Consider the following 23,249-nt stretch of genomic DNA (forward strand, 5'->3'; position numbering starts at 1 on the left):
GGACATTGTTTTTTTTTTTTTAAACTAATATATAAATTTTGGTAGCACGTTTAAGTGCCAGGTGATGCACCGAAAATAAATGCATAGGAGTTGTCCGGTCTCCTACTTTACATAGAAATTAATTCTGTGGCAAATAGTTCCTGCTAGTTTTTTTTTTAAACTAAATTAAATTCCAAGAATACAAATATTGTTTTAATCTGAAAATTCAACTTTTATTTTATTTTTTTACAAAATGGTTTCCAGGGAATTAAAATGCAATACTAGAATATGCAGAAATCCAGTTTAAGAAAGCATCCTTGTAATATGGGAATATAAATATTTCAAAAGGCATTTTAAATTAAATGCAAAACATTTTCTAAACTTAAAATGTAGCTTTGTCACACATTCCCCTGAACCAAAATAAAAATAAAAAATAACAGCTGAACAAATGAAATATTTATTTTTCTTTTAAAGGCCTGAAAGTTAACCCTCCCAGATAGTTAGTAAAGCCGTTCCTTTGATCACATTTATTCCCATTCCAAATGTGGAAAATATTACATATGTCCACTGTTGACATGTCCCATTACTCTTATACAATGAGCTCCAACAGAAGCAGTATTTAAAGACAGATAACAACGCGTTCTGTATAAGCCTTAATAGTCATCTCCTCTGCTCACAACTTCTTTGCAAGTTGGGCGCAATAATATGGTATGCTCAAACTGAGCAGTGTAAGATCCTTTGGTGTCACATAGAGGAGGGTATGGGTCTACTATACCCAGATCACACAGGTTTTTCAGAGCCATTAGGTATTTACTCTCGCCAAGCCGGTCCAGCCATCTGCGGCAGAATGCAAGAGTGCCAAAGTTTTCATTGATGACATTTAGCAAGTGTTTTGCTCTTGGAAGTCTGCAGATGAGATTAGGTTAACAACAATCATCTTGTAAAAGTAGCATCGTTTAACAGGTTAATAAAATATACGGTCTCAAAAGCAAGCTTTCAAAAACAGTACACCTTTGGGCTTAGATGTAATTTAAGAATGTATAATACTCCATCTTCAATTTCTACACAATGTTATTAGGCAAAATTAACATCTTGCAAGTACCAGAAACACAACACAACAAAACTTTGCATAATTTTTTTGCAACAAAAAGATATCACTGCAGGTATTACAATTACAGCAGAGATCAATGCGGACTTACACCGCCATTTTTAGAACATACCAGTGACTATTTAAGCGTTCCCACAAGAGTATACCATGTTGTAGCTCCCTACGGCAGGTAACTTAGAAACAATATAAAAACAGCTGTATTCATACCATTCTTTTTGTGCTTGTCAAGAGAAAAGGTTTAACTTGATGGACGTACGTCTTTTTTCAATCTCATCTTCTATGTAAAACACGCTTACCTTATTGGCACATGTCCAACATCAAAGTTCTTCATGTAATGGGAGCATTCCATGTCATCGTGGACAACTCCCTTTCCAGTGCTACCAAATGTTTCTATTGCGTACACTTCTCCTTCCTGAGAACAAGACAAAATCGTGCGATTTTAAGTGTCAAATGTTACAGTACATCGCCTCATTTTAAAGGTCGTAGATTGCAAGCCAGACTTAATATCATGAATTCTACCATAGACTTCTGGAAAGTGTGTAAAATATATTAAAATTCTATCAAAAAAAGTGTGTTTGCCAGCTCTCTAAATCAGTACTAAGCTATTCAACCATTTTAATGGATTATTGCTCATCATTAGATGCTGAAAAACATTTATTGTTATACAAACGGTAAATCAGCTCAAAGGTTCGTAAATGACCAGTGATGGGATCCTGACTCCAATTACAAGTAGTAACAATTATTTCCAATTTTGTAATTTAATAAATGAAAGACAATAAAATTGCCTTTCCAACGATGTACGTGTATCTTTCATATCACTACAATCCAAATGAAAGGGATGGGTTAGATTTACTACAATCCCATAATAGAACCAGTGAATTTTGTCCTTCTGGTAATGGATTATTTTTGTAATCAAAATCATAACTAAACAAATGTAACCATCTTTTACCTCCATTCTTGTTGCTTCTCCTCCTTTCACAATGGGCACTGTTTTGCCAGCGTGTATTCTATAAGGCCCTATGGAATGGCCATTCAGATTCCGAATTGGTTTCACTGTGGGGAAAACAAAATATTCAGAGAAGCCTCCATTTTGCAAGAAACCAAGGATTTTCAAAATTCATGTGCATTTTCCCCCATATGCACATAACCCCTCATCTCACCAGCAGAAACAGATGACAATTCCTAACAGGATATACCCGTGATAACCCCATTAGTGAGCTTTTTTATATTTTGTTTAGAAGACAAAAATATGAGCACCCAAAGACTAAACCTGTGTTTATATTTCTTCAACCTTGCTATTGCCCCAAAAACTGGTACTATGCAACAACTTATTGAAAATAAGTGCCCTGGATTTGTTCCTTGCTTTTATTTATAACATTTATATAGCAACCTTATCCTTGTGTATAAACCCTGATCATATAAAGTATTGGTGGAATACACTAAATGGAAGTGACAAATGAACTTCAAGGGTTTGTGGCATTGCACACATGAATTACATTAGGTCTGTACTTTGTTGATAAACAATTAACAAATCCATTCCATGAGGTATCTTAGACTGTGACTAATAAACTGTATGTTTGTAATTGTAATGCCCAGATATACCACTGCTCTATCAGGAGCAGAACTACAACTCTAAGCATTCCATGTGGATGAACCCAGACACTCTTCTAATGAACAGCACAAAACTGTGCAATGGCCAATCCAATGGAAACATTTAGCTGTTGCCTCAAGTAAGTGCACATCACATCGTAGGAGGTGGATATACCTTGATATGTTTTGCCATCTATGTCAACCTCATACGACTCCATAACCTCTTGGATTGCTTCTCCAATGTCACAGAGACGCACATCAATCCCCGAACACTGTGTAAGTAATGAAGAAAACATGTTAATACAACAGTAACAGAGAACCGTGTTATGTGAAATGTTACATGGGAAGTTCATGACATTTAAGTCTGCAGCAAGCACTTCATAGAGATAACTTACTAATTGAACAAACAAGATGAACGTGGAAAAGGATGAACATGGCTGTAACCATCCAGGGTCAATTTTCTACATTAACAGACAAACTGCAGCATGCGAAAGAAAAGTGCATCAAGATGTAATCCGTTGCATGGTCATCTGCAGCAGATTCATTAATACAAAGAGGATAGATGTATCATTACTCCACAGGGAAGCCTCGCCATTTTAACAGGAGTGAGAAACCTCACCCAGGGAGGAATAACGCCAAACATATGCAAAAACAACAAATTGTAAAAACAGAAGAGTGTATACACTGCACTTAATCAGAAAAAAAGTAGGTTGCAAGAGAAGGAAGCATCTTAAAAACACAAACAGGAGGTGCATTCATACAGTGTCAAGAACTTATGCAAATATTTATTTCTCATATGGAACTTCACCAACCAACATGCCATTTTAGTATTTTTTATTTGTGCTGGCATGTGCCTGGAGAAAATTAAGGGGAGTGTGCACATAAAGCAGCATACCCTAATCCCGGTGTTTGTAGCATCTTTGACGGCTTCTAGCAACTTGTCGTACTTTGGATTAAACGTGACTGTAAAAGCACAGTCAATAATACGACCTGCAAGGAGAATATAAAAATCATTTCTAAAAGGAACAAATAAAAATACAAAAGTTTTCTTTGTTTTCCCCTTTACACTGTACTTGCCATTAATATGGGTTCCAAAATCAATTTTGCATACATCATCATACTGCAATACGGTTGGGTCACCAGCATTAGGGGTGTAGTGAGCTGCACAGTTATTCAGAGAGCAGCCTGTGGGGAATGCAAGACCAGCGTACAGTCCATTTTCTTTTATCAACTTGCGAGAACAGTCTTCAAGCTTTTCACTGCAAGATAGAAAAAAGTCAACTTAATTCAAGCTTTACTTTACAACCAAGTGCAAATCACGTTACATAAAACACAAACTAGACTCATGTACAGCAAGTTTAAAGATAGACAATATTTGAACTGCTACAAAATTATGGATAACAAGCAAACCGCAATACACATCTAATTATTATTCAAAAAGCATAACAAGAATAAAAGGGGCTTGCCAACAGGTGCTTCCTGGAGGTGCAGAAAGCGAAACACCAGTAATTCCAAAGCAGAGATTATCCAGAGCACACGTGTTGCAACAATACAATTACTTTATTCTGCTTAACAATGATTTTTAAGTTTCAATCCTGGATGGACCAGCACTACTGTGCTCTGGATCATCTCTGCAAATATTGTTTAATACCACCCTCAATAAAATCAAGTACATGGGGGCCAAACCTCCACACACCCGATGTGCACAAAGTGTTTTACCAGATTTCAGTCATGGTTATGCCAGGCTTGATCCAGCTCGTGACATATTTCCTCACTTGTCTGTGAGCTTCAGCGGCTTGTCTGAAATCCGTCCAGATCTCCTCGTTGGCTTGATCCAAAGCTTTCTTTTCATCGCTTGTTGTTCTCCAAGCAGCAGAGCGCCTGCAGAAATACGACCGTGAATGAAAACCATACATGCCAGATCATTCACACTACAGGGTCCCATGCACTACGGAACCTCTTCATCACAGGGCAACTCTAAATACATTTAAAGTTCATTGAAAACAGAATGTCTCTGATCAAATGCCAAGATTATTATTACCATCAGTAACTGGCGAGCAAAACTCACATTTCTACACCCATCATACTTTAGCCTCTTGTTCAACATTAAATGTTAAATATGGTCTCGGACTAAGGTGTATTATTGCTTGCCTTCCTCAGGCTCAACATGCCTATAAATATAGAATCGGAATCTTGCTCAAAGTTTTTTTGTTTTTTTTATATAATAATAAAATGTTGAACTCAATGGTCATTTTTTTTCAACCTAATCTGTGTGTATGATTGCTTGGGGGAAAAAAAATTAATAAAACGTATTCATTCAGTTATAGTAATTTCCATCTTCTATCCTGCAACAAATTTTCAATCAAATTATCCAGAGGGGAAAGAAAGATTCCTCTTATTGCACTCTATTAAATTTTAATAACAAACTAACGTGTTTATTTATTTTGCCATAAGAGCCCTTATCTATAGATACACATATTTTATGTGTTTAGATAAACGAAATAATATATAGTCTCTGATCACTCAACCCCTTGTGAGAGGACTTTTTAAACCTTTATCACTGTATATAACTCACAGAGTCACCCATAGATTTATTTTTGATGTAATAAAACTTTTTTATTTTTTGGTTTTAACAGTCTGTACCGATCTAAGAGCCCTTATGGCAAAATAAAGAAACACATTAGTTTGTTATTAAAATTTAATAGAGAGTGCAATAAGAGGAATCTTTCTATCCCCTGTGGATAATTTGTGTGTGCCTTCCCTATATCCTCATGCATCCTATTATTACGATTTATCAATTCTATACAAGGATGAGCGGTTAAATATAATAGCTGGGTAACAAATTTTCAATGCAAGAAAGCCATTCAACATATTGTGACGTCAACCAAAACACATAATAGGGATTATATTGCTCTAATTATACCTACCCATCTTGTGTTGTCGGGTACTCACACTCCTGCCCTTTCGGGAATACTCCGCCCGGATAGAGATCACAAATTGGGACGGAGGGTGGGTCTGTTTGAATTTTGGCTGTGGAAAAGAGAAATAAACCGGTTACATACAGATGTAGCCAGACAAACCTTTGCAAGAGTCGCAGAAACAAGTATTTTCCTGCTACTCTAGCAAAGGCGAGCGTCGTGGGAGAGTCGGAGCAGCTCTAGATTAACTTGCCTGGATTTGCACATTTAAACATATATGGTTAATTGAAAACAGCCAAATTTGAGGAGATAAGTAGGAATTTAGACCAGGGTAATGCAGTTGATGTGATCCACTTAGATTTTGCAAAGGCTTTTGATACGGTTCCACACGAGGTTGGTGTACAAAATAAAGCAAATTGGACTCAGTAATAATATATGCACCTGGATTGAAAACTGGATGAAGGATAGACAGAGGGTTGTCATAAATGGAACTTTTTCAGGTTTTCTGCTAAAGTCGTGAGTGGAGTACCTCAGGGATCGGTACTGGGACCCCTGCTTTTTAACTTGTTTATTAATGACCTTGAGGTTGGCATCGAGAGCAAAGTCTCCATCTTTGCTGATGATACTAAGGCTAAGGCCCCGCTCCCAGAGTCAGCGCACCTGCGCTGCTGACAGGCGGTGCGCTGAGATACACAGACCGCGATCTGCGGTCTGTAGGGAGCGGGAGCCGGAGCGGGAGGTGGGCGGGAGGTGGGAGGTTTGACAGGGAGGGGGGGCGTGGCTTGAGCGGAGGGACCCGCTACTCTCCCCCCCCTCCCTCCACGGACTCGGGCTGGAGCTGGAAGGTAAGTTTAAACACACACACGCAGGCACTCATTCATACACGCGCACACACACACACAGGCACACAGGCACACAGGCACTCACGCACTCATACACACACACACGCGCGCACACACAGGCAGGCACTCACGCACTCATACACACACACACACAGACAGAGGCAGGCACTCGGGCACACACACACACAGACAGGCACTCACGCACTCAGACACATACACACACAGACAGGCACGCACTCAGACACACACACAGAGAAAGGCACTCACCTGCTTTCACTCCACACTCCTCCCCGCTCCCCGAAGCCTCTCCTCCTCCCGAAGCCTCCCCTCCCCATTGGCTCACAGCCACACACGTCACGCGTCAAAGCTAGAAAACACCATTCTCTGGTGTCTCCAGCGGCTGACGCGCGACAGCGTGTAGTCAGCTGTGCCGCCAGTGGGGACCGGCTCGCGAGGATTCCCCTGCTGGTGGGGAACTCGCGACATTGCCGCCCGCGCCAACGAGCGCAGCGGGACCGAGGCCTAAGTTGTGTAAGATAATAGAATCAGAGCAGGATGTAATTTCTCTCCAGAAGGACTTGGAGAGACTGGAAACGTGGGCAGGTAAATGGCAGATGATGTTTAATACAGATAAATGTAAGGTTATGCATTTGGGATGCAAGAATAAACTGGCGACTTACAAATTAAGGGAATACTTGCTGGAGAAGGATTTAGGAGTGCTTGTAGACAGCAGGCTTAGCAATAGTGCCCAAAGTCATGCAGTAGCTGCAAAGGCAAACAAGATCTTATCTTGCATTAAACGGGCAATGGATGGAAGGGAAGTAAACATAATTATGCCCCTTTACAAAGCATTAGTAAGACCACACCTTGAATATGGAGTACAATTGTGGGCACCGCTCCTTAGAAGAGACATTCTGGAACTAGAGAGTGCGCAGAGAAGAGCCACCAAATTAATAAAGTGGATGGACAATCTAACTTATGAGGAGAGGCTAGCTAAATTAGATTTATTTACATTAGAAAAGAGGCGTCTAAGAGGGGATATGATAACTATATACATATATTCGGGGACAGTACAAGGAGCTTTCAAATGAATTATTCATCCCAAGGATAGTACAAAGGACTCGGGGCCATCCCTTAAGGTTGGAGGAAAGGAGATTTCACCAGCAACAAAGGAAAGGGTTCTTTCCAGTAAGGGCAGTTAAAATGTGGAATTCATTACCCATGGAGACTGATGGCCGATACAATAAATTTGTTCCAAAAAAGAAAGGAAAGGTATACAGGAATATACAGCTCAACCCTGTCATAGCGCGGTCCGTTATAACGCAGTTTGAGCGTGGCCCCCGAATATTTAAAAAAAAAAAATTTTTCTCTCTCGCTGCACACAGCCCTCCCCCATCATCTTTGGTGTCAGCTGATGGGGCATTGTGAGGCTGCTGACGGGGATCGGTGCGGGGCTGGTGCGGGGTGTGGGGAGATCAGTGGTGGGATGGTGCGGAGCTGCTGGGGGAAATGAGGCTGCTGAGGGGAGTGCGGGGAATGTTGGGAGAAGTATGGTGGCTGCTAGGGGACGTGTAGGGCTGCCAGCGCCTCACTCCACCTCCTCCCCACGATCGGGCGCGGCCATTTTTTTTAATTAGCGCGACCCCGGTTATAGCGCGGTCGGATCGGATGGCCCCGAGGACCTCGCTATAACGGGGTTGAGCTGTACCAAATAAGTAAACATGGGAAGAATGTTGATCCAGGGAGTAATCCGATTGCCAATTCTTGGAGTCGAGAAGGAATTTATTTTTCCCCTTATGAGATATCATTGGATGATATGACACTGGGGTTTTTTGTTTGCCTTCCTCTGGATCAATAAGTAAGTATTGATATAGGATAAAGTATCTGTTGAACTTGGACGTACGTCTTTTTTCAACCTCATCAACTATGTAACTATGTAAAATGCAGCTGCGGTAACTCAATACTAAAAAGCGATGGCCAGTAAAAACATATCGTTTCTCTTCTGCAGCACAGGGTGTTTTTCATAAAGCATGCACAGGCATTATGAGGAACAGCCCACTCTTGCTTAATGCAACTTCTGATACATTAAATACATGTCATTTACAGAAGCAAACACCAAACTGCAGTAATAACTATTTGGCGACATGTAGACTTTCAGACTCCAATAATGTTTTATTGCTCCCAACGCTTGCAAACTCAGAGAAACAAAATGTAATGCAGTTAGATACCACAATGTGTACCACTTTATGCACTGTTAAAATACTGAGTCTGGCTGCTGCACACGCCAGACATTTAGCTGAAAGCAGCACAGTGTTAAGGAAACGCATTTAATTCATGCGGCTTTTAAAGCTCTTCTCAATCTACTGCACATCTGAGCAATACAAATACTGATAGTCTAGTAATAAAACAATAAATTGGTGTTTTAGAACAGCGGTGCGCAAACTAGGGGGCGCAAGATTATGTAGGGGGGGCGCGGGCTGCGTGCGGGAAAACCTGGGGGCGGGCAGAGCTTTGCACGGGCGGTTGAGTGTGTGTGTCTGGGGGGGTTTGCGTGTGTGTGTGTGTGGGGGGGTTTGCGTGCGAGTGTGTGTGGGAGGGTTTGCGTGCGAGTGTGAGTGGGGGGGTTGCGTGCGAGTGTGTGTGGGGGGTTTGCGTGCGAGTGTGTGTGGGGGGGGTTGCGTGCGAGTGTGTGTGGGGGGGGTTGCGTGCGAGTGTGTGGGGGGGGGGGGTTGCGTGCGAGTGTGTGTGGGGGGGGTTGCGTGCGAGCGTGTGGGGGGGGTTGCGTGCGAGCGTGTGGGGGGGTTGCGTGCGAGCGTGTGGGGGGGTTGCGTGCGAGTGTGTGGGGGGTTGCGTGCGAGTGTGTGTGGGGGGGTTGCGTGCGAGTGTGTGGGGGGGTTGCGTGCGAGTGTGTGTGGGGGGGTTGCGTGCGAGTGTGTGTGGGGGGGTTGCGTGCGAGTGTGTGTGGGGGGGTTGCGTGCGAGTGTGTGTGTGTGGGGGTTGCGTGCGAGTGTGTGTGTGTGTGGGGTTGCGTGCGAGTGTGTGTGTGTGTGTGGGGTTGCGTGCGAGTGTGTGTGTGTGTGTGGGGTTGCGTGCGAGTGTGTGTGTGGTTGCGTGCGAGTGTGTGTGTGTGGGGTTGCGAGTGCGAGTGTGTGTGTGGGGTTGCGTGCGAGTGTGTGTGTGTGTGGTTGCGTGCGAGTGTGTGTGTGGGGTTGCGTGCGAGTGTGTGTGTGTGGGGTTGCGTGCGAGTGTGTGTGTGTGGGGTTGCGTGCGAGTGTGTGTGGGGTTGCGTGCGAGTGTGTGTGTGTGGGGTTGCGTGCGAGTGTGTGTGGGGGGGGTTGCGTGCGAGTGTGTGTGTGGGGGGGTTGCGTGCGAGTGTGTGTGTGGGGGGTTGCGTGTGAGTGTGTGTGTGTGGGGTTGCGTGCGAGTGTGTGTGTGTGTGTGGGGTTGCGTGTGAGTGTGTGTGGGGTTGCGTGTGAGTGTGTGTGTGGGGTTGCGGGTGAGTGTGTGTGTGTGGGGTTGCGTGTGAGTGTGTGTGTGTAGGGTTGCGTGTGCGTGTGGGGTTGCGTGTGAGTGCATGTGGGGTTGCGTGTGAGTGTGCATGTGGGGTTGCATGTGAGTGTGCGTGTGAGTGTGTGGGGTTGCGTGTGTGTGGGGTTGTGTGAGTGTGTGTGGGGTTGCCTGTGAGTGTGTGTGGGGTTGCGTGTGTGTGTGTGGGGTTGCGTGTGAGTGTGTGTGTGGGGTTGCGTGTGTGTGTGTGGGGTTGCGTGTGTGTGTGTGGGGTTGCGTGTGTGTGTGTGTGTGTGTGTGTGTGTGGGGTTGCGTGTGTGTGTGTGGGGTTGCGTGCGAGTGTGTGTGTGTGGGGTTGCGTGCGAGTGTGTGTGTGGGGTTGCGTGCGAGTGTGTGTGTGTGTGTGTGTGTGTGTGTGTGTGTGTGTGGGGTTGCGTGCGAGTGTGTGTGGGGTTGCGTGCGAGTGTGTGTGTGTGTGGGGTTGCGTGCGAGTGTGTGTGTGTGGGGTTGCGTGCGAGTGTGTGTGTGTGGGGTTGCGTGCGAGTGTGTGTGTGTGGGGTTGCGTGCGAGTGTGTGTGTGTGGGGTTGCGTGCGAGTGTGTGTGTGTGGGGTTGCGTGCGAGTGTGTGTGTGTGGGGTTGCGTGCGAGTGTGTGTGTGTGGGGTTGCGTGCGAGTGTGTGTGTGTGGGGTTGCGTGCGAGTGTGTGTGTGTGGGGTTGCGTGCGAGTGTGTGTGTGTGGGGTTGCGTGCGAGTGTGTGTGTGTGGGGTTGCGTGCGAGTGTGTGTGTGTGGGGTTGCGTGCGAGTGTGTGTGTGTGGGGTTGCGTGCGAGTGTGTGTGTGGGGTTGCGTGCGAGTGTGTGTGTGGGGGTTGCGTGCGAGTGTGTGTGTGTGGGGTTGCGTGCGAGTGTGTGTGTGGGGGGGGTTGCGTGCGAGTGTGTGTGTGGGGGGGGTTGCGTGCGAGTGTGTGTGTGTGGGGGGTTGCGTGCGAGTGTGTGTGTGTGTGGGGTTGCGTGCGAGTGTGTGTGTGTGGGGATGCGTGCGAGTGTGGGGTTGCGTGCGAGTGTGTGTGTGTGTGTGGGGTTGCGTGCGAGTGTGTGTGTGGGGTTGCGTGCGAGTGTGTGTGTGTGTGTGGGGTTGCGTGCGAGTGTGTGTGTGTGTGTGGGGTTGCGTGCGAGTGTGTGTGTGGGGATGCGTGCGAGTGTGGGGTTGCGTGCGAGTGTGTGTGGGGTTGCGTGCGAGTGTGTGTGTGGGGTTGCGTGCGAGTGTGTGTGTGTGTGTGGGGTTGCGTGCGAGTGTGTGTGTGTGTGTGGGGTTGCGTGCGAGTGTGTGTGTGTGGGGATGCGTGCGAGTGTGGGGTTGCGTGCGAGTGTGTGTGTGTGGGGTTGCGTGCGAGTGTGTGTGTGGGGTTGCGTGCGAGTGTGTGTGTGTGTGTGGGGTTGCGTGCGAGTGTGTGTGTGTGTGTGGGGTTGCGTGCGAGTGTGTGTGTGTGGGGTTGCGTGCGAGTGTGTGTGTGTGGGGTTGCGTGCGAGTGTGTGTGTGTGGGGTTGCGTGCGAGTGTGTGTGTGTGGGGTTGCGTGCGAGTGTGTGTGTGTGGGGTTGCGTGCGAGTGTGTGTGTGTGGGGTTGCGTGCGAGTGTGTGTGTGTGGGGTTGCGTGCGAGTGTGTGTGTGTGGGGTTGCGTGCGAGTGTGTGTGTGTGGGGTTGCGTGCGAGTGTGTGTGTGTGGGGTTGCGTGCGAGTGTGTGTGTGTGGGGTTGCGTGCGAGTGTGTGTGTGTGGGGTTGCGTGCGAGTGTGTGTGTGTGGGGTTGCGTGCGAGTGTGTGTGTGTGGGGTTGCGTGCGAGTGTGTGTGTGGAGTTGCGTGCGAGTGTGTGTGTGGGGTTGCGTGCGAGTGTGTGTGTGTGGGGTTGCGTGCGAGTGTGTGTGTGTGTGTGGTTGCGTGCGAGTGTGTGTGTGTGTGGGGGGGGTTGCGTGCGAGTGTGTGTGTGTGTGGGGGGGTTGCGTGCGAGTGTGTGTGTGTGTGTGGGGTTGCGTGCGAGTGTGTGTGTGTGGGGTTGCGTGCGAGTGTGTGTGTGTGTGGGGTTGCGTGCGAGTGTGGGGTTGCGTGCGAGTGTGTGTGTGTGGGGTTGCGTGCGAGTGTGTGTGTGTGGGGTTGCGTGCGAGTGTGTGTGTGTGGGGTTGCGTGCGAGTGTGTGTGTGTGGGGTTGCGTGCGAGTGTGTGTGTGTGGGGTTGCGTGCGAGTGTGTGTGTGTGGGGTTGCGTGCGAGTGTGTGTGTGTGGGGTTGCGTGCGAGTGTGTGTGTGTGGGGTTGCGTGCGAGTGTGTGTGTGTGGGGTTGCGTGCGAGTGTGTGTGTGGGGTTGCGTGCGAGTGTGTGTGTGTGGGGTTGCGTGCGAGTGTGTGTGTGTGGGGTTGCGTGCGAGTGTGTGTGTGTGGGGTTGCGTGCGAGTGTGTGTGTGGGGTTGCGTGCGAGTGTGTGTGTGTGGGGTTGCGTGCGAGTGTGTGTGTGTGGGGTTGCGTGCGAGTGTGTGTGTGTGGGGTTGCGTGCGAGTGTGTGTGTGGGGTTGCGTGCGAGTGTGTGTGTGTGGGGTTGCGTGCGAGTGTGTGTATGTGGGGTTGCGTGCGAGTGTGTGTGTGTGGGGTTGCGTGCGAGTGTGTGTGTGTGGGGTTGCGTGCGAGTGTGTGTGTGTGGGGTTGCGTGCGAGTGTGTGTGTGTGGGGTTGCGTGCGAGTGTGTGTGTGGAGTTGCGTGCGAGTGTGTGTGTGGGGTTGCGTGCGAGTGTGTGTGTGTGGGGTTGCGTGCGAGTGTGTGTGTGTGTGTGGTTGCGTGCGAGTGTGTGTGTGTGTGGGGGGGGTTGCGTGCGAGTGTGTGTGTGTGTGGGGGGGGTTGCGTGCGAGTGTGTGTGTGTGTGTGGGGTTGCGTGCGAGTGTGTGTGTGTGGGGTTGCGTGCGAGTGTGTGTGTGTGTGGGGTTGCGTGCGAGTGTGTGTGTGGGGGGTTGCGTGCGAGTGTGTGTGTGGGGGTTGCGTGCGAGTGTGTGTGTGGGGTTGCGTGCGAGTGTGTGTGTGTGGGGTTGCGTGCGAGTGTGTGTGTGTGGGGTTGCGTGCGAGTGTGTGTGTGTGGGGTTGCGTGCGAGTGTGTGTGTGTGGGGTTGCGTGCGAGTGTGTGTGTGTGTGGGGTTGCGTGCGAGTGTGTGTGTGTGGGGTTGCGTGCGAGTGTGTGTGTGTGGGGTTGCGTGCGAGTGTGTGTGTGTGGGGTTGCGTGCGAGTGTGTGTGTGTGGGGTTGCGTGCGAGTGTGTGTGTGTGGGGTTGCGTGCGAGTGTGTGTGTGGGGTTGCGTGCGAGTGTGTGTGTGGGGGGTTGCGTGCGAGTGTGTGTGTGGGGTTGCGTGCGTGTGTGTGTGTGGGGTTGCGTGTGAGTGTGTGTGTGGGGTTGCGTGTGAGTGTGTGTGTGGGGTTGCGTGAGAGTGTGTGTGTGTGTGGGGTTGCGTGTGAGTGTGTGTGGGGTTGCGTGAGTGTGTGTGCGCGTGTGGGGTTGCGTGTGAGTGTGGGGTTGTGTGTGAGTGTGCGTGTGGGGTTGCGTGTGAGTGTGCATGTGGGGTTGCGTGTGAGTGTGCATGTGGGGTTGCATGTGAGTGTGGGGTTGCATGTGAGTGTGCGTGTGAGTGTGTGGGGTTGCGTGTGTGTGGGGTTGTGTGTGAGTGTGTGTGGGGTTGCGTGTGAGTGTGTGTGGGGTTGTGTGTGAGTGTGTGTGGGGTTGCGTGTGAGTGTGTGTGGGGTTGCGTGTGTGTGTGTGTGGGGGGGGTTGCGTGTGTGTGTGTGGGGTTGCGTGTGTGTGTGTGGGGTTGCGTGCGAGTGTGCGTGTGTGTGTGTGGGGTTGCGTGCGAGTGTGTGTGTGTGTGGGGTTGCGTGCGAGTGTGGGGTTGCGTGCGAGTGTGTGTGTGTGGGGTTGCGTGCGAGTGTGTGTGTGTGGGGGGGGTTGCGTGCGAGTGTGTGTGTGTGTGTGGGGTTGCGTGCGAGTGTGTGTGTGGGGTTGCGTGCAAGTGTGTGTGTGTGGGGTTGCGTGCGAGTGTGTGTGTGGGGTTGCGTGCGAGTGTGTGTGTGGGGTTGCGTGCGAGTGTGTGTGTGTGTGGGGTTGCGTGCGAGTGTGTGTGTGTGGGGGGGTTGCGTGCGAGTGTGTGTGTGTGTGGGGTTGCGTGCGAGTGTGTGTGTGTGTGGGGTTGCGTGCGAGTGTGTGTGTGTGTGGGGTTGCGTGCGAGTGTGTGTGTGTGGGGTTGAGTGTGAGTGTGTGTGTGGGGGGTTGCGTGTGAGTGTGTGTGTGGGGTTGCGTGTGAGTGTGTGTGTGTGGGGTTGCGTGTGAGTGTGTGTGTGTGGGGTTGCGTGTGAGTGTGTGTGTGTGGGGTTGAGTGTGTGTGTGTGTGTGTGGGGTTGAGTGTGTGTGTGTGTGTGGGGTTGCGTGTGAGTGTGTGTGTGTGGGGTTGCGTGTGTGTGTGGGGTTGCGTGTGAGTGTGTGTGTGGGGGGGTTTTCGTGTGAGTGTGTGTGTGTGGGGTTGCGTGTGAGTGTGTGTGTGTGGGGTTGCGTGTGAGTGTGTGTGGGGTTGCGTGTGAGTGTGTGTGTGTGGGGTTGCGTGTGAGTGTGTGTGTGTGGGGTTGAGTGTGTGTGTGTGTGTGGGGTTGCGTGTGAGTGTGTATGTGTGGGGTTGCGTGTGTGTGTGGGGTTGCGTGTGAGTGTGTGGGGGGTTTTCGTGTGTGTGTGTGTGGGGTTGCGTGTGAGTGTGTGTGTGTGGGGTTGCGTGTGAGTGTGTGTGGGGTTGCGTGTGAGTGTGTGTGTGTGGGGTTGCGTGTGAGTGTGTGTGTGTGGGGTTGCGTGTGAGTGTGTGTGTGGGGTTGCGTGTGAGTGTGTGTGTGTGGGGTTGCGTGTGAGTGTGCGTGTGGGGTTGTGTGTGAGTGTGGGGTTGCGTGTGAGTGTGCGTGTGGGGTTGTGTGTGAGTGTGGGGTTGCGTGAGTGTGCGTGTGGGGTTGTGTGTGTGTGTGGGGTTGCGTGCGAGTGTGTGTGTGTGGGGTTGCGTGCGAGTGTGTGTGTGTGGGGTTGCGTGCGAGTGTGTGTGTGGGGTTGCGTGCGAGTGTGTGTGTGTGGGGTTGCGTGCGAGTGTGTGGGGTTGCGTGCGAGTGTGTGTGTGTGGGGTTGCGTGCGAGTGTGTGGGGGGGGGGGTTGCGTGCGAGTGTGTGTGTGGGGGGGTTGCGTGCGAGTGTGTGTGTGGGGGGTTGCGTGCGAGTGTGTGTGTGTGGGGTTGCGTGCGAGTGTGTGTGTGTGGGGTTGCGTGCGAGTGTGTGTGTGGGGGGTTGCGTGCGAGTGTGTGTGTGGGGGGTTGCGTGCGAGTGTGTGGGGTTGCGTGCGAGTGTGTGTGTGTGGGGTTGCGTGCGAGTGTGTGTGGGGGGGGGGTTGCGTGCGAGTGTGTGTGTGGGGGGTTGCGTGCGAGTGTGTGTGTGGGGGGTTGCGTGCGAGTGTGTGTGTGTGGGGTTGCGTGCGAGTGTGTGTGTGTGGGGTTGCGTGCGAGTGTGTGTGTGTGGGGTTGCGTGTGAGTGTGTGTGTGTGGGGTTGCGTGTGAGTGTGTGTGTGGGGTTGCGTGTGAGTGTGTGTGTGGGGTTGCGTGTGAGTGTGTGTGGAGTTGCGTGTGAGTGTGTGTGTGGGGTTGCGTGTGAGTGTGTGTGGGGTTGCGTGTGAGTGTGTGTGTGTGGGGTTGCGTGTGAGTGTGTGTGTGGGGTTGCGTGTGTGTGTGGGGTTGCGTGTGAGTGTGCGTGTGGGGTTGTGTGTGAGTGTGGGGTTGCGTGTGAGTGTGTGTGTGTGTGTGTGAGTGTGCGTGTGGGGTTGCGTGTGAGTGCGTGTGGGGTTGTGTGTGAGTGTGCGTGTGGGGTTGCGTGTGAGTGTGCGTGTGGGGTTGCGTGTGAGTGTGCGTGTGGGGTTGCGTGTGAGTGTGCATGTGGGGTTGCGTGTGAGTGTGCATGTGGGGTTGCATGTGAGTGTGCGTGTGAGTGTGAGTGTGTGGGGTTGCGTGTGTGTGGGGTTGCGTGTGAGTGTGTGTGGGGTTGCGTGTGAGTGTGTGTGTGTGGGGTTGCGTGTGAGTGTGTGTGTGGGGTTGCGTGTGTGTGTGGGGTTGCGCGTGAGTGAGTGTGTGGTTGAGTGTGAGTGTGTGGGGTTGAGTGCGAGTGTACGTGGGGTTGAGTGTGAGTGTGGGGTTGAGTGTGAGTGTGTGTGGGGTTGAGTGTGGGTGTGTGTGGGGTTGAGTGTGGGTGTTGTGATTAAATGCAGCGGTGCACAAACTGGGGGAGGGGGGTCGCGTGAGTGAGTGTGTGGTTGAGTGTGAGTGTGGGGTTGAGTGTGAGTGTATGTGGGGTTGAGTGTGTGTGTGGGGTTGCGTGTGTGTGTGTGGGGTTGCGTGTGTGTGTGTGGGGTTGCGTGTGTGTGTGTGGGGTTGCGTGTGTGTGTGTGGGGTTGCGTGTGTGTGTGTGGGGTTGCGTGTGTGTGTGTGGGGTTGCGTGTGTGTGTGGGGTTGCGCGTGAGTGAGTGTGTGGTTGAGTGTGAGTGTGTGGGGTTGAGTGCGAGTGTGCATGGGGTTGAGTGTGAGTGTGGGGTTGAGTGTGAGTGTATGTGGGGTTGAGTGTGCGTGTGGGGTTGAGTGTGAGTGTGTGTGGGGTTGAGTGTGGGTGTGTGTGGGGTTGAGTGTGGGTGTTGTGATTAAATGCAGCGGTGCACAAACTGGGGGGGAGGGGGGTCGCGCCCCGGGCGCAAGATCAATTAGGCGGGACGCGTGCGGCAAAAAAGATGTGCGCCGGCGGCCAACCAAAGATGTGCGCAGGCGGCCGAACAGGATAGTGCAGGTGGCGGCCACATGATTCGGAGGTACGGGTGAGGAGAACGCCCCAACGCTGTGATGTCAAACGCCTCTCCCAGTGTCTGCCCTGCAATAGCGCTGTGTTCCTGCTCTCCTCCACTGGCAACCTGCTTCGCTGCGATCCTCTGCGAGGGAAAGGGTCGGCTGCCACTATATCACTCATACTATGAATGTACAGAAATAATGGGGAAAAAAAGTGAAAACACTTCCCCGCTCGTGCTTGCAAAATTATGCAGGACACCCTCTGCTCATGCTTGGAAAGTTGGTGATGTCACCGCTCTCAGCAGCAGCGTGGACGCAGCCTAATTTTGCAAGAGCGAGCTGTTGAAGTATGTAAGTATTTAGACTGCGCTTATAGTGCCGGCGACGCGACGTCGCCCGAAAACAAATGCATCGTCGCCGCCGCGTGCCCTTATAGTAAACGCGACGCGATTTTTTGAAGCCGGCAATATTTGATTTTTCAGGGGCTGTCGCCTCATGTGACAGCCCCTGAACCAATCAATGGTCTGGTCGCCTGCGCCGGCACAAAGCGAAATACAACTTTCACTAGTGGCGACGGGCGACGTCACGCGTCTCCGTCGCGGGCACTATACGCGCGGCCTTAGACATATGTATTTACATTGTATACCGTTTAATAAATGTTTTTTTTTTTTTTTTTTCATGTGACTTTGATTACATCAGGCAGGGGGGGCCCGACAAGTTTTATGGATAAAAAGGGGGGGCTCGGCATAAAAAGTTTGCTCACCCCTGTTTTAGAACACGGGTAATATAGGAAAGTATCACAACACAGCACTAGTCTAGTACAACAAGCCAAATGTGCAAGATGTCCCCATTGTCTTGAATTACAATACTGAATTGTCTAGGTAACTATCGACTTGATGACCAATGTACAAACACTGCAAAGCACCATCATTCTATATGCCTCAGCGTTATGCAAGGTCACAGCAAAAGCTGAAATGAAGCAAACTGATTTTTATTACCATCCAAGTAAGAGATAAATAAATGTTAAAACCAATAATTCAAGAATGTGCTTTAAAAATACTAAAGGCTTCTCGTAGACATAGAATGTTATACCATTGTGGATATTCCAAATGCAGTAAATTCACATTAAATTAAAAAATATATATATAGAACAAATGGCCACTTTAGAAATGTACTCATTCCTTTGAAGTGGAGAGGGGGAGTGAAGCGCTGCATTTTTAAAAATTTATTTGTACTGTGGCATTATTCTGTAAAGATGACATTTACAGCTAAAAACGACCCTTGGAGCGGTTTCCTCTCTGGAAGGTATCTAAAGCCGAGCACCTTATTCCTTTATGTAGAAATAATTCATATTGTGCAAGATTTTTGTGGGACACTTACGGCCTTTTTTCTTCTTTTTTTTCTTTTTCTTCTTTCCAGCTGCTCCTTCTCCCTCAGCATCTGAGTCAGAAAAAACAATAGCACTTAATCCAAACGACCAACAGCACTACAAACATGTAGTCGCATATAACATACCAACCAAACCACAACTAAAAAAGAGCTTAAGACATTGCTTACAAAGGGGCCAAAACATTGCAAACTGGGGCTTATACATTGAAAATAGTTTCAGTAAACTACAATCCATCACAAGGCAATAAAGCTTATGGATGTCAATGCCCTCTAGTCAGTAGTGTTATTGTTCTAAGATTAATTCTTCCCATCAGAAGTTTGCTTACAGCTTTGGAAAACAAATATGACATTGTAACGTCTCTAGGGGGAAAAGATTGCCTTCCTATGCACTGCATCAGGGCATTACAATAACACGTAAACTTGATAGCAGACACTGGAATGCTTAGTAACACATGTACATGCCTTCTTCATCATCATCCTTTTCCTTGCTCTCGAGCGTTTGCTTCTCCAGCTGTTTCGTTACATCGTCAGCAACAGTGGCTGCAGCGCCCCCTTCTTTTTCAGCTTCTTGGCCTAAAATGCAATTGTGAAAAACAGCAGTCAATATTTTAAATCAAACACACGCAGAAAGAGACGTTTATCACTTCAGGTTTTACTCTGAGTTTTCCCTTAATAAAAGTCAACAGGGATGGGTGTGTTTGGTCTTAGGCTGGGGCCATGGTGCCTTCGCCCGTGCGGAGGCTGGTCAGTGAACGGACGCTTACCTGGCCATGGTGGACGGGCTGTGGAGGGCGTCACGGAGCTGGTTCTTCCTCATTGGGCGAACCGCTCACGTGACCGGCCTGTCGCGCCAAGAAATCAGTTTGAACTGATTTCTCGCACACACTGCCTTAAGGCTGTCTGTTTACTCAGCGTGCGGACACCTCCGCACGGTCTGCGGTACCATGGCCCCAGCCTTAGACCTCTCTCCAACAGTCATTACAGGCATCCAAAAATAAAGCAAGCTAAGAAGGTTCCATTCAGGATGAAAGATTGTATATGGTGTTAAATACCCAATATATTGTCATAATCCCTCTCCGATGTGCCTTGATATCTTCACTATGTGAGCTCTACAGGCAACTAGACAAATTTGTTTTGATGTAAAAACTTGTCGCAATTGAGGTAAAGCCAAATTTTACTTGCATGTTAAACTTTAAAACATAGTCCTCAAGATTTATTTTAGTCCTATCCATGATAAGAATGTTACATTTAAAACCTTCCTCAAGTCTTACAGGACAATTTCTTCTGCAGTCATGAATATAATTAGGGCAGGAATAGTATTCATTTTGAAGGAGGAAATGGCAAGTTTCCCACATTGGAAATGACCAGTCAGATCTAAGGCAAGGATCGCATTACAAAAGTTGAGGTTGATTAATATTAGATTTCAGATTACATGAATTCCTTGTGCTAGCAAGATCTGTGTACACTGCGGTGTATCCTGCCAGCACTGAACACTCACATATATGAATCAATAATAATGACACATGCCATTTCATTCACCAAGCATCTCCCCAGACCTAATATAGTCAAATGTTTCAGGCCTGCCAAGATGGTAAAATATGACACCCTTTGCACAGCATTTTGAAATAACCAACTTTACTTTTTATTAAACATACTCAGCTGTTCTGGTTGAAAACCAAAACCAGTAGTTCATATGTGCAGGCTGTGATAGTTCAATCCTAAGCAACCCAGCGGTAAATGGATTAATACTCGTTTGCTGTAGTTCCCATCACCTGCTCCAACAGTGCATCTGTTACTCAGTATCTTATGTCCCTTAAATACGTATGCGAAACACCTCAACTAATGACGCATTATCATCAAATTAAAATCACTAGCTCCGTGAACGGTTTGCCAAGCATTCAGTTCTCATTTAGTCCATCTCTCTGCGCAGCTGAAAAAAGCTAAACTGACTAAATCAAAATTGTATGGTTTAGTCGGACGAAATCCTCATGAGAAAATAAAAAATTGGGAATGAAGATTATTCTAATTTAGAAGATAAACTTTAAAAAAAATTCAAAAATACATATCTAAAGAAGGTAGTTCATGTAAAAGAAATTAAACAAGGCAATAAGGAAGGTAATTTTAGGATTATAAATCACTAACTCCACAAAAGGATTAGGGTGAAGCTTTATAATAATGAAAATAACTTCAAAACAACTTCTCTTTGGATTTTCATTGTTTCTACATACACTTCAAAGGATACAGAACGTGATGTAACAAGTCAACTAGTGCATTACAGTATACAGGGTTTGTACAAAACCTCATACATGATCCACCACTTACAAAACATTCTCCAATGCTTTATAACACACAGAAGCAGCAAAAAAAAGTTTTGTTTATGTGGACCTTTGGTGATCCCCAGTTGGTTGGAAGTTGAGGGTTCAAGTCCAACTGCTCTTCAAAAGTTTACACTTCATATCTGGCCAATCAATCTCTCCTGCATACAGCACTGAAAAGTGACAGATACTGGCAGGGTGCTTTTAAAATCAAACGAGGGCTATAGTGATGCACAGGGATAAACAAGTATTGTGGTAAAGTACATGTTCTAAACATTGTGTACTTTGACAGGTGGAGATTTGACAACCTATTCCCTAATAATCAATGTGGCAAGTGACCATTTCCTCAATCCTTGATATGTACGTTTTAAAGGCTTAATGTGAAAGGCTATAGTAAACTACCGAAAACTACATTAGATAACACCTCTGGAGTATAGTAGTACTATAAAGCATCCCACCTGCCGTATAATTCAGAAATATGAAATGTCAAGACCCAGTCACACAAAATATATTAATGTCCATAGTATTTCTACAAATCTTCAAAGAATCTTATGCAAACGTAAGACCTGTATATTTAGTTAAGTAAACCTGGGTCTAAATATTAAAGGAGAGAGCGATGAACTTTCCTGCTCACAGTCAAGTGAAATGTACTCGTGCTTTAACCACTTTCAGTTTGCTGAAATAGGTTTATTAACTGATCGCCTATGTGCCAACATTTGATTCCATTGCTGCCGTAGGCTTCCCCTGCACCACAACTTTCCAGTACGGCTACTTCAGGAGCGCACCCTACCCCCCCCCCCCCCACCCCCACCCTCCTCCCCCCCTCCGAGGAAGGTCCCATTTCGGGACCGAAACGTTGGTTCAATGTGCAAGTATCTTTAGTATCTTCGCCTGCCTTCGCTGGTAACGTATGTTATTTATTCTTATGGCACAAGCACCAGTTTATTATTGTATTACAGGAGTGCCGGATTGTGTGTGTGTGTGTGTGTGTATATATATGTATGTGTATACACAAAGACACATCTATATATTCTGCGTACCACACTAGCAGCAAATGTTAAAAGTAAAGCCTCAGCACCCACAGATGCGGATATCAGACCATCCCTCCAGTGTGGTGCTGGGTGAAGTTTGTGGCCAGTATCCAGACAAGATACATCACGTGACCACTGTGTCTACCACCCAAAACCCCTCAGTTCGTGTCAACCCCCAGGCCCCGTGCTGCTCCTCCAGACCCCGTGCGGCTCCCCCAAGGCCCCCGCCTCTCACCTCCGCCCGCAGCTGCTTTACTCTTCTTCTTTTTCTTCCTCTTCTTTTTCCCGGCGCCGCTCTCCCCAGCTCCCACCTCTTCTTCTTCTTCACCCTGCTCCTCCAGCTCCCCGTTCAGCTGCTTCTGTCCATCGTCCTCCTGCCCAGGGCTCTCCCGCTGCACCTCCACGCCCGCCATCTTACCAGAGAGAGGTGCGGAGATTGGCTGAGCGGCCACTGTAGAGGAATCTCTATGGTGGTGGTGGGGAGGAGTGCAGAGGGGCATGCCGGGATCGCGCTGGAGGACCGGCGCGCTGTCCAATCAGTGGCTGCAGGGGGCTGTGACGCGCCTTGGGCAGCTTTCCAGTGAGGGAATCCCTGGGAAGGTTCAGTGAGCAGTGGGCGGGCTGCCTGGCTGCCTGGCTGCTTCCTCATTCTTGCCATGAGGTGGTTGGCTTTTTGCATGCTTATTCATGCCATGTATGGAAATGTAGTTGGGCAGCGCATTGGGATTAGAGTATTACATTTATATTATTGTTATATAGAGAAATAGTGAAACATTCCCAAATAAACATTGTGATCAGCAATAATCACCTAACTCTTGGCCTCTTTGAGGGTGTAATCTGGGGACTGACCTGTGCTATTTGAAACTCCAGACACTCCCTGGTTCCCAAGATACGTAGGGTCTTATTCTACATCAGGTGTATTTTGGAAGGCCGCTGTCCTACTGCCTCCCCCCTCCTCCTCTCACTTCACTTAATTCCCCCCACTCTTAAGAATTTGATCTTGGGGTATGGGTGGAGGGAGGCTTCCTGTATCAATGCAGAAGGGGATCTGGGACCCTGCAGGTGGACGTAGAAGTTGGGCTATATACAAATATATTCGGGGTCAGTACAAGGAGCTTTCAAAAGAACTATTCATCCCAAGGGCAGTACAAAGGACTCGGGGGCATCCCTTAAGGTTGGAGGAAAGGAGATTTCACTAGCAACAAAGGAAAAGGTTCTTTACAGTAAGGGCAGTTAAAATGTGGAATTCATTACCCATGAAGACGGTGATGGCAGATACAATAGATTTGTTTAAAAAAAAAAAAGTGGGGCATCTTTTTTTAAAGGAAAGATATACAGGGACATACCAAATAAGTAAACATGGGAAGAAGGTTGATCCAGGGAATAATCCAATTGCCAATTCTTGGGAGTCATGAAGGAATTTATTTTTCCCCTTATGAGATATCATTGGATGACATGACACTGGGGTTTTTTGTTTGCCTTCCTCTGGATCAATAAGGAATTATAGATATAGGATAAAGTATCTCTTGTCTAAATTTAGCATAGGTTGAACTTGATGGACATGTCTTTTTTTCAACCTCATCTACTATGTAATGAGTCCGTGCCGCAAGTACCCTCACCAGTAGCTTCAACAAGCCGTCCCCTTGACCCAAGAAGCCCGAGCTTTGTTCCCCAAAGAGATTTTGTACAGACTGGTTCACCCAT

At 48.2% G+C, this 23,249-nt stretch overlaps 1 protein-coding gene across 1 annotated transcript; it reads right to left on the bottom strand.

The window, feature by feature from the left end:
- Positions 1-420: 420 nt before the first annotated feature.
- On the bottom strand, positions 421-22,027 carry METAP2 (methionyl aminopeptidase 2). Its single transcript, XM_075600394.1, has 11 exons — positions 21,781-22,027; positions 18,662-18,772; positions 18,191-18,250; positions 5,605-5,707; positions 4,397-4,558; positions 3,755-3,936; positions 3,573-3,667; positions 2,853-2,949; positions 2,037-2,140; positions 1,384-1,499; positions 421-885 (listed from the first exon to the last, which is right to left on the bottom strand). Exons 1-11 carry the CDS (start codon positions 21,956-21,958, stop codon positions 633-635), a joined length of 1,461 nt encoding a protein of 486 aa, XP_075456509.1. The 5' UTR covers positions 21,959-22,027; the 3' UTR covers positions 421-632.
- Positions 22,028-23,249: the final 1,222 nt, after the last annotated feature.

The sequence above is a fragment of the Ascaphus truei genome, chromosome 5 (genome assembly GCF_040206685.1).
Source record: "Ascaphus truei isolate aAscTru1 chromosome 5, aAscTru1.hap1, whole genome shotgun sequence".
NCBI lineage: Eukaryota > Metazoa > Chordata > Amphibia > Anura > Ascaphidae > Ascaphus > Ascaphus truei.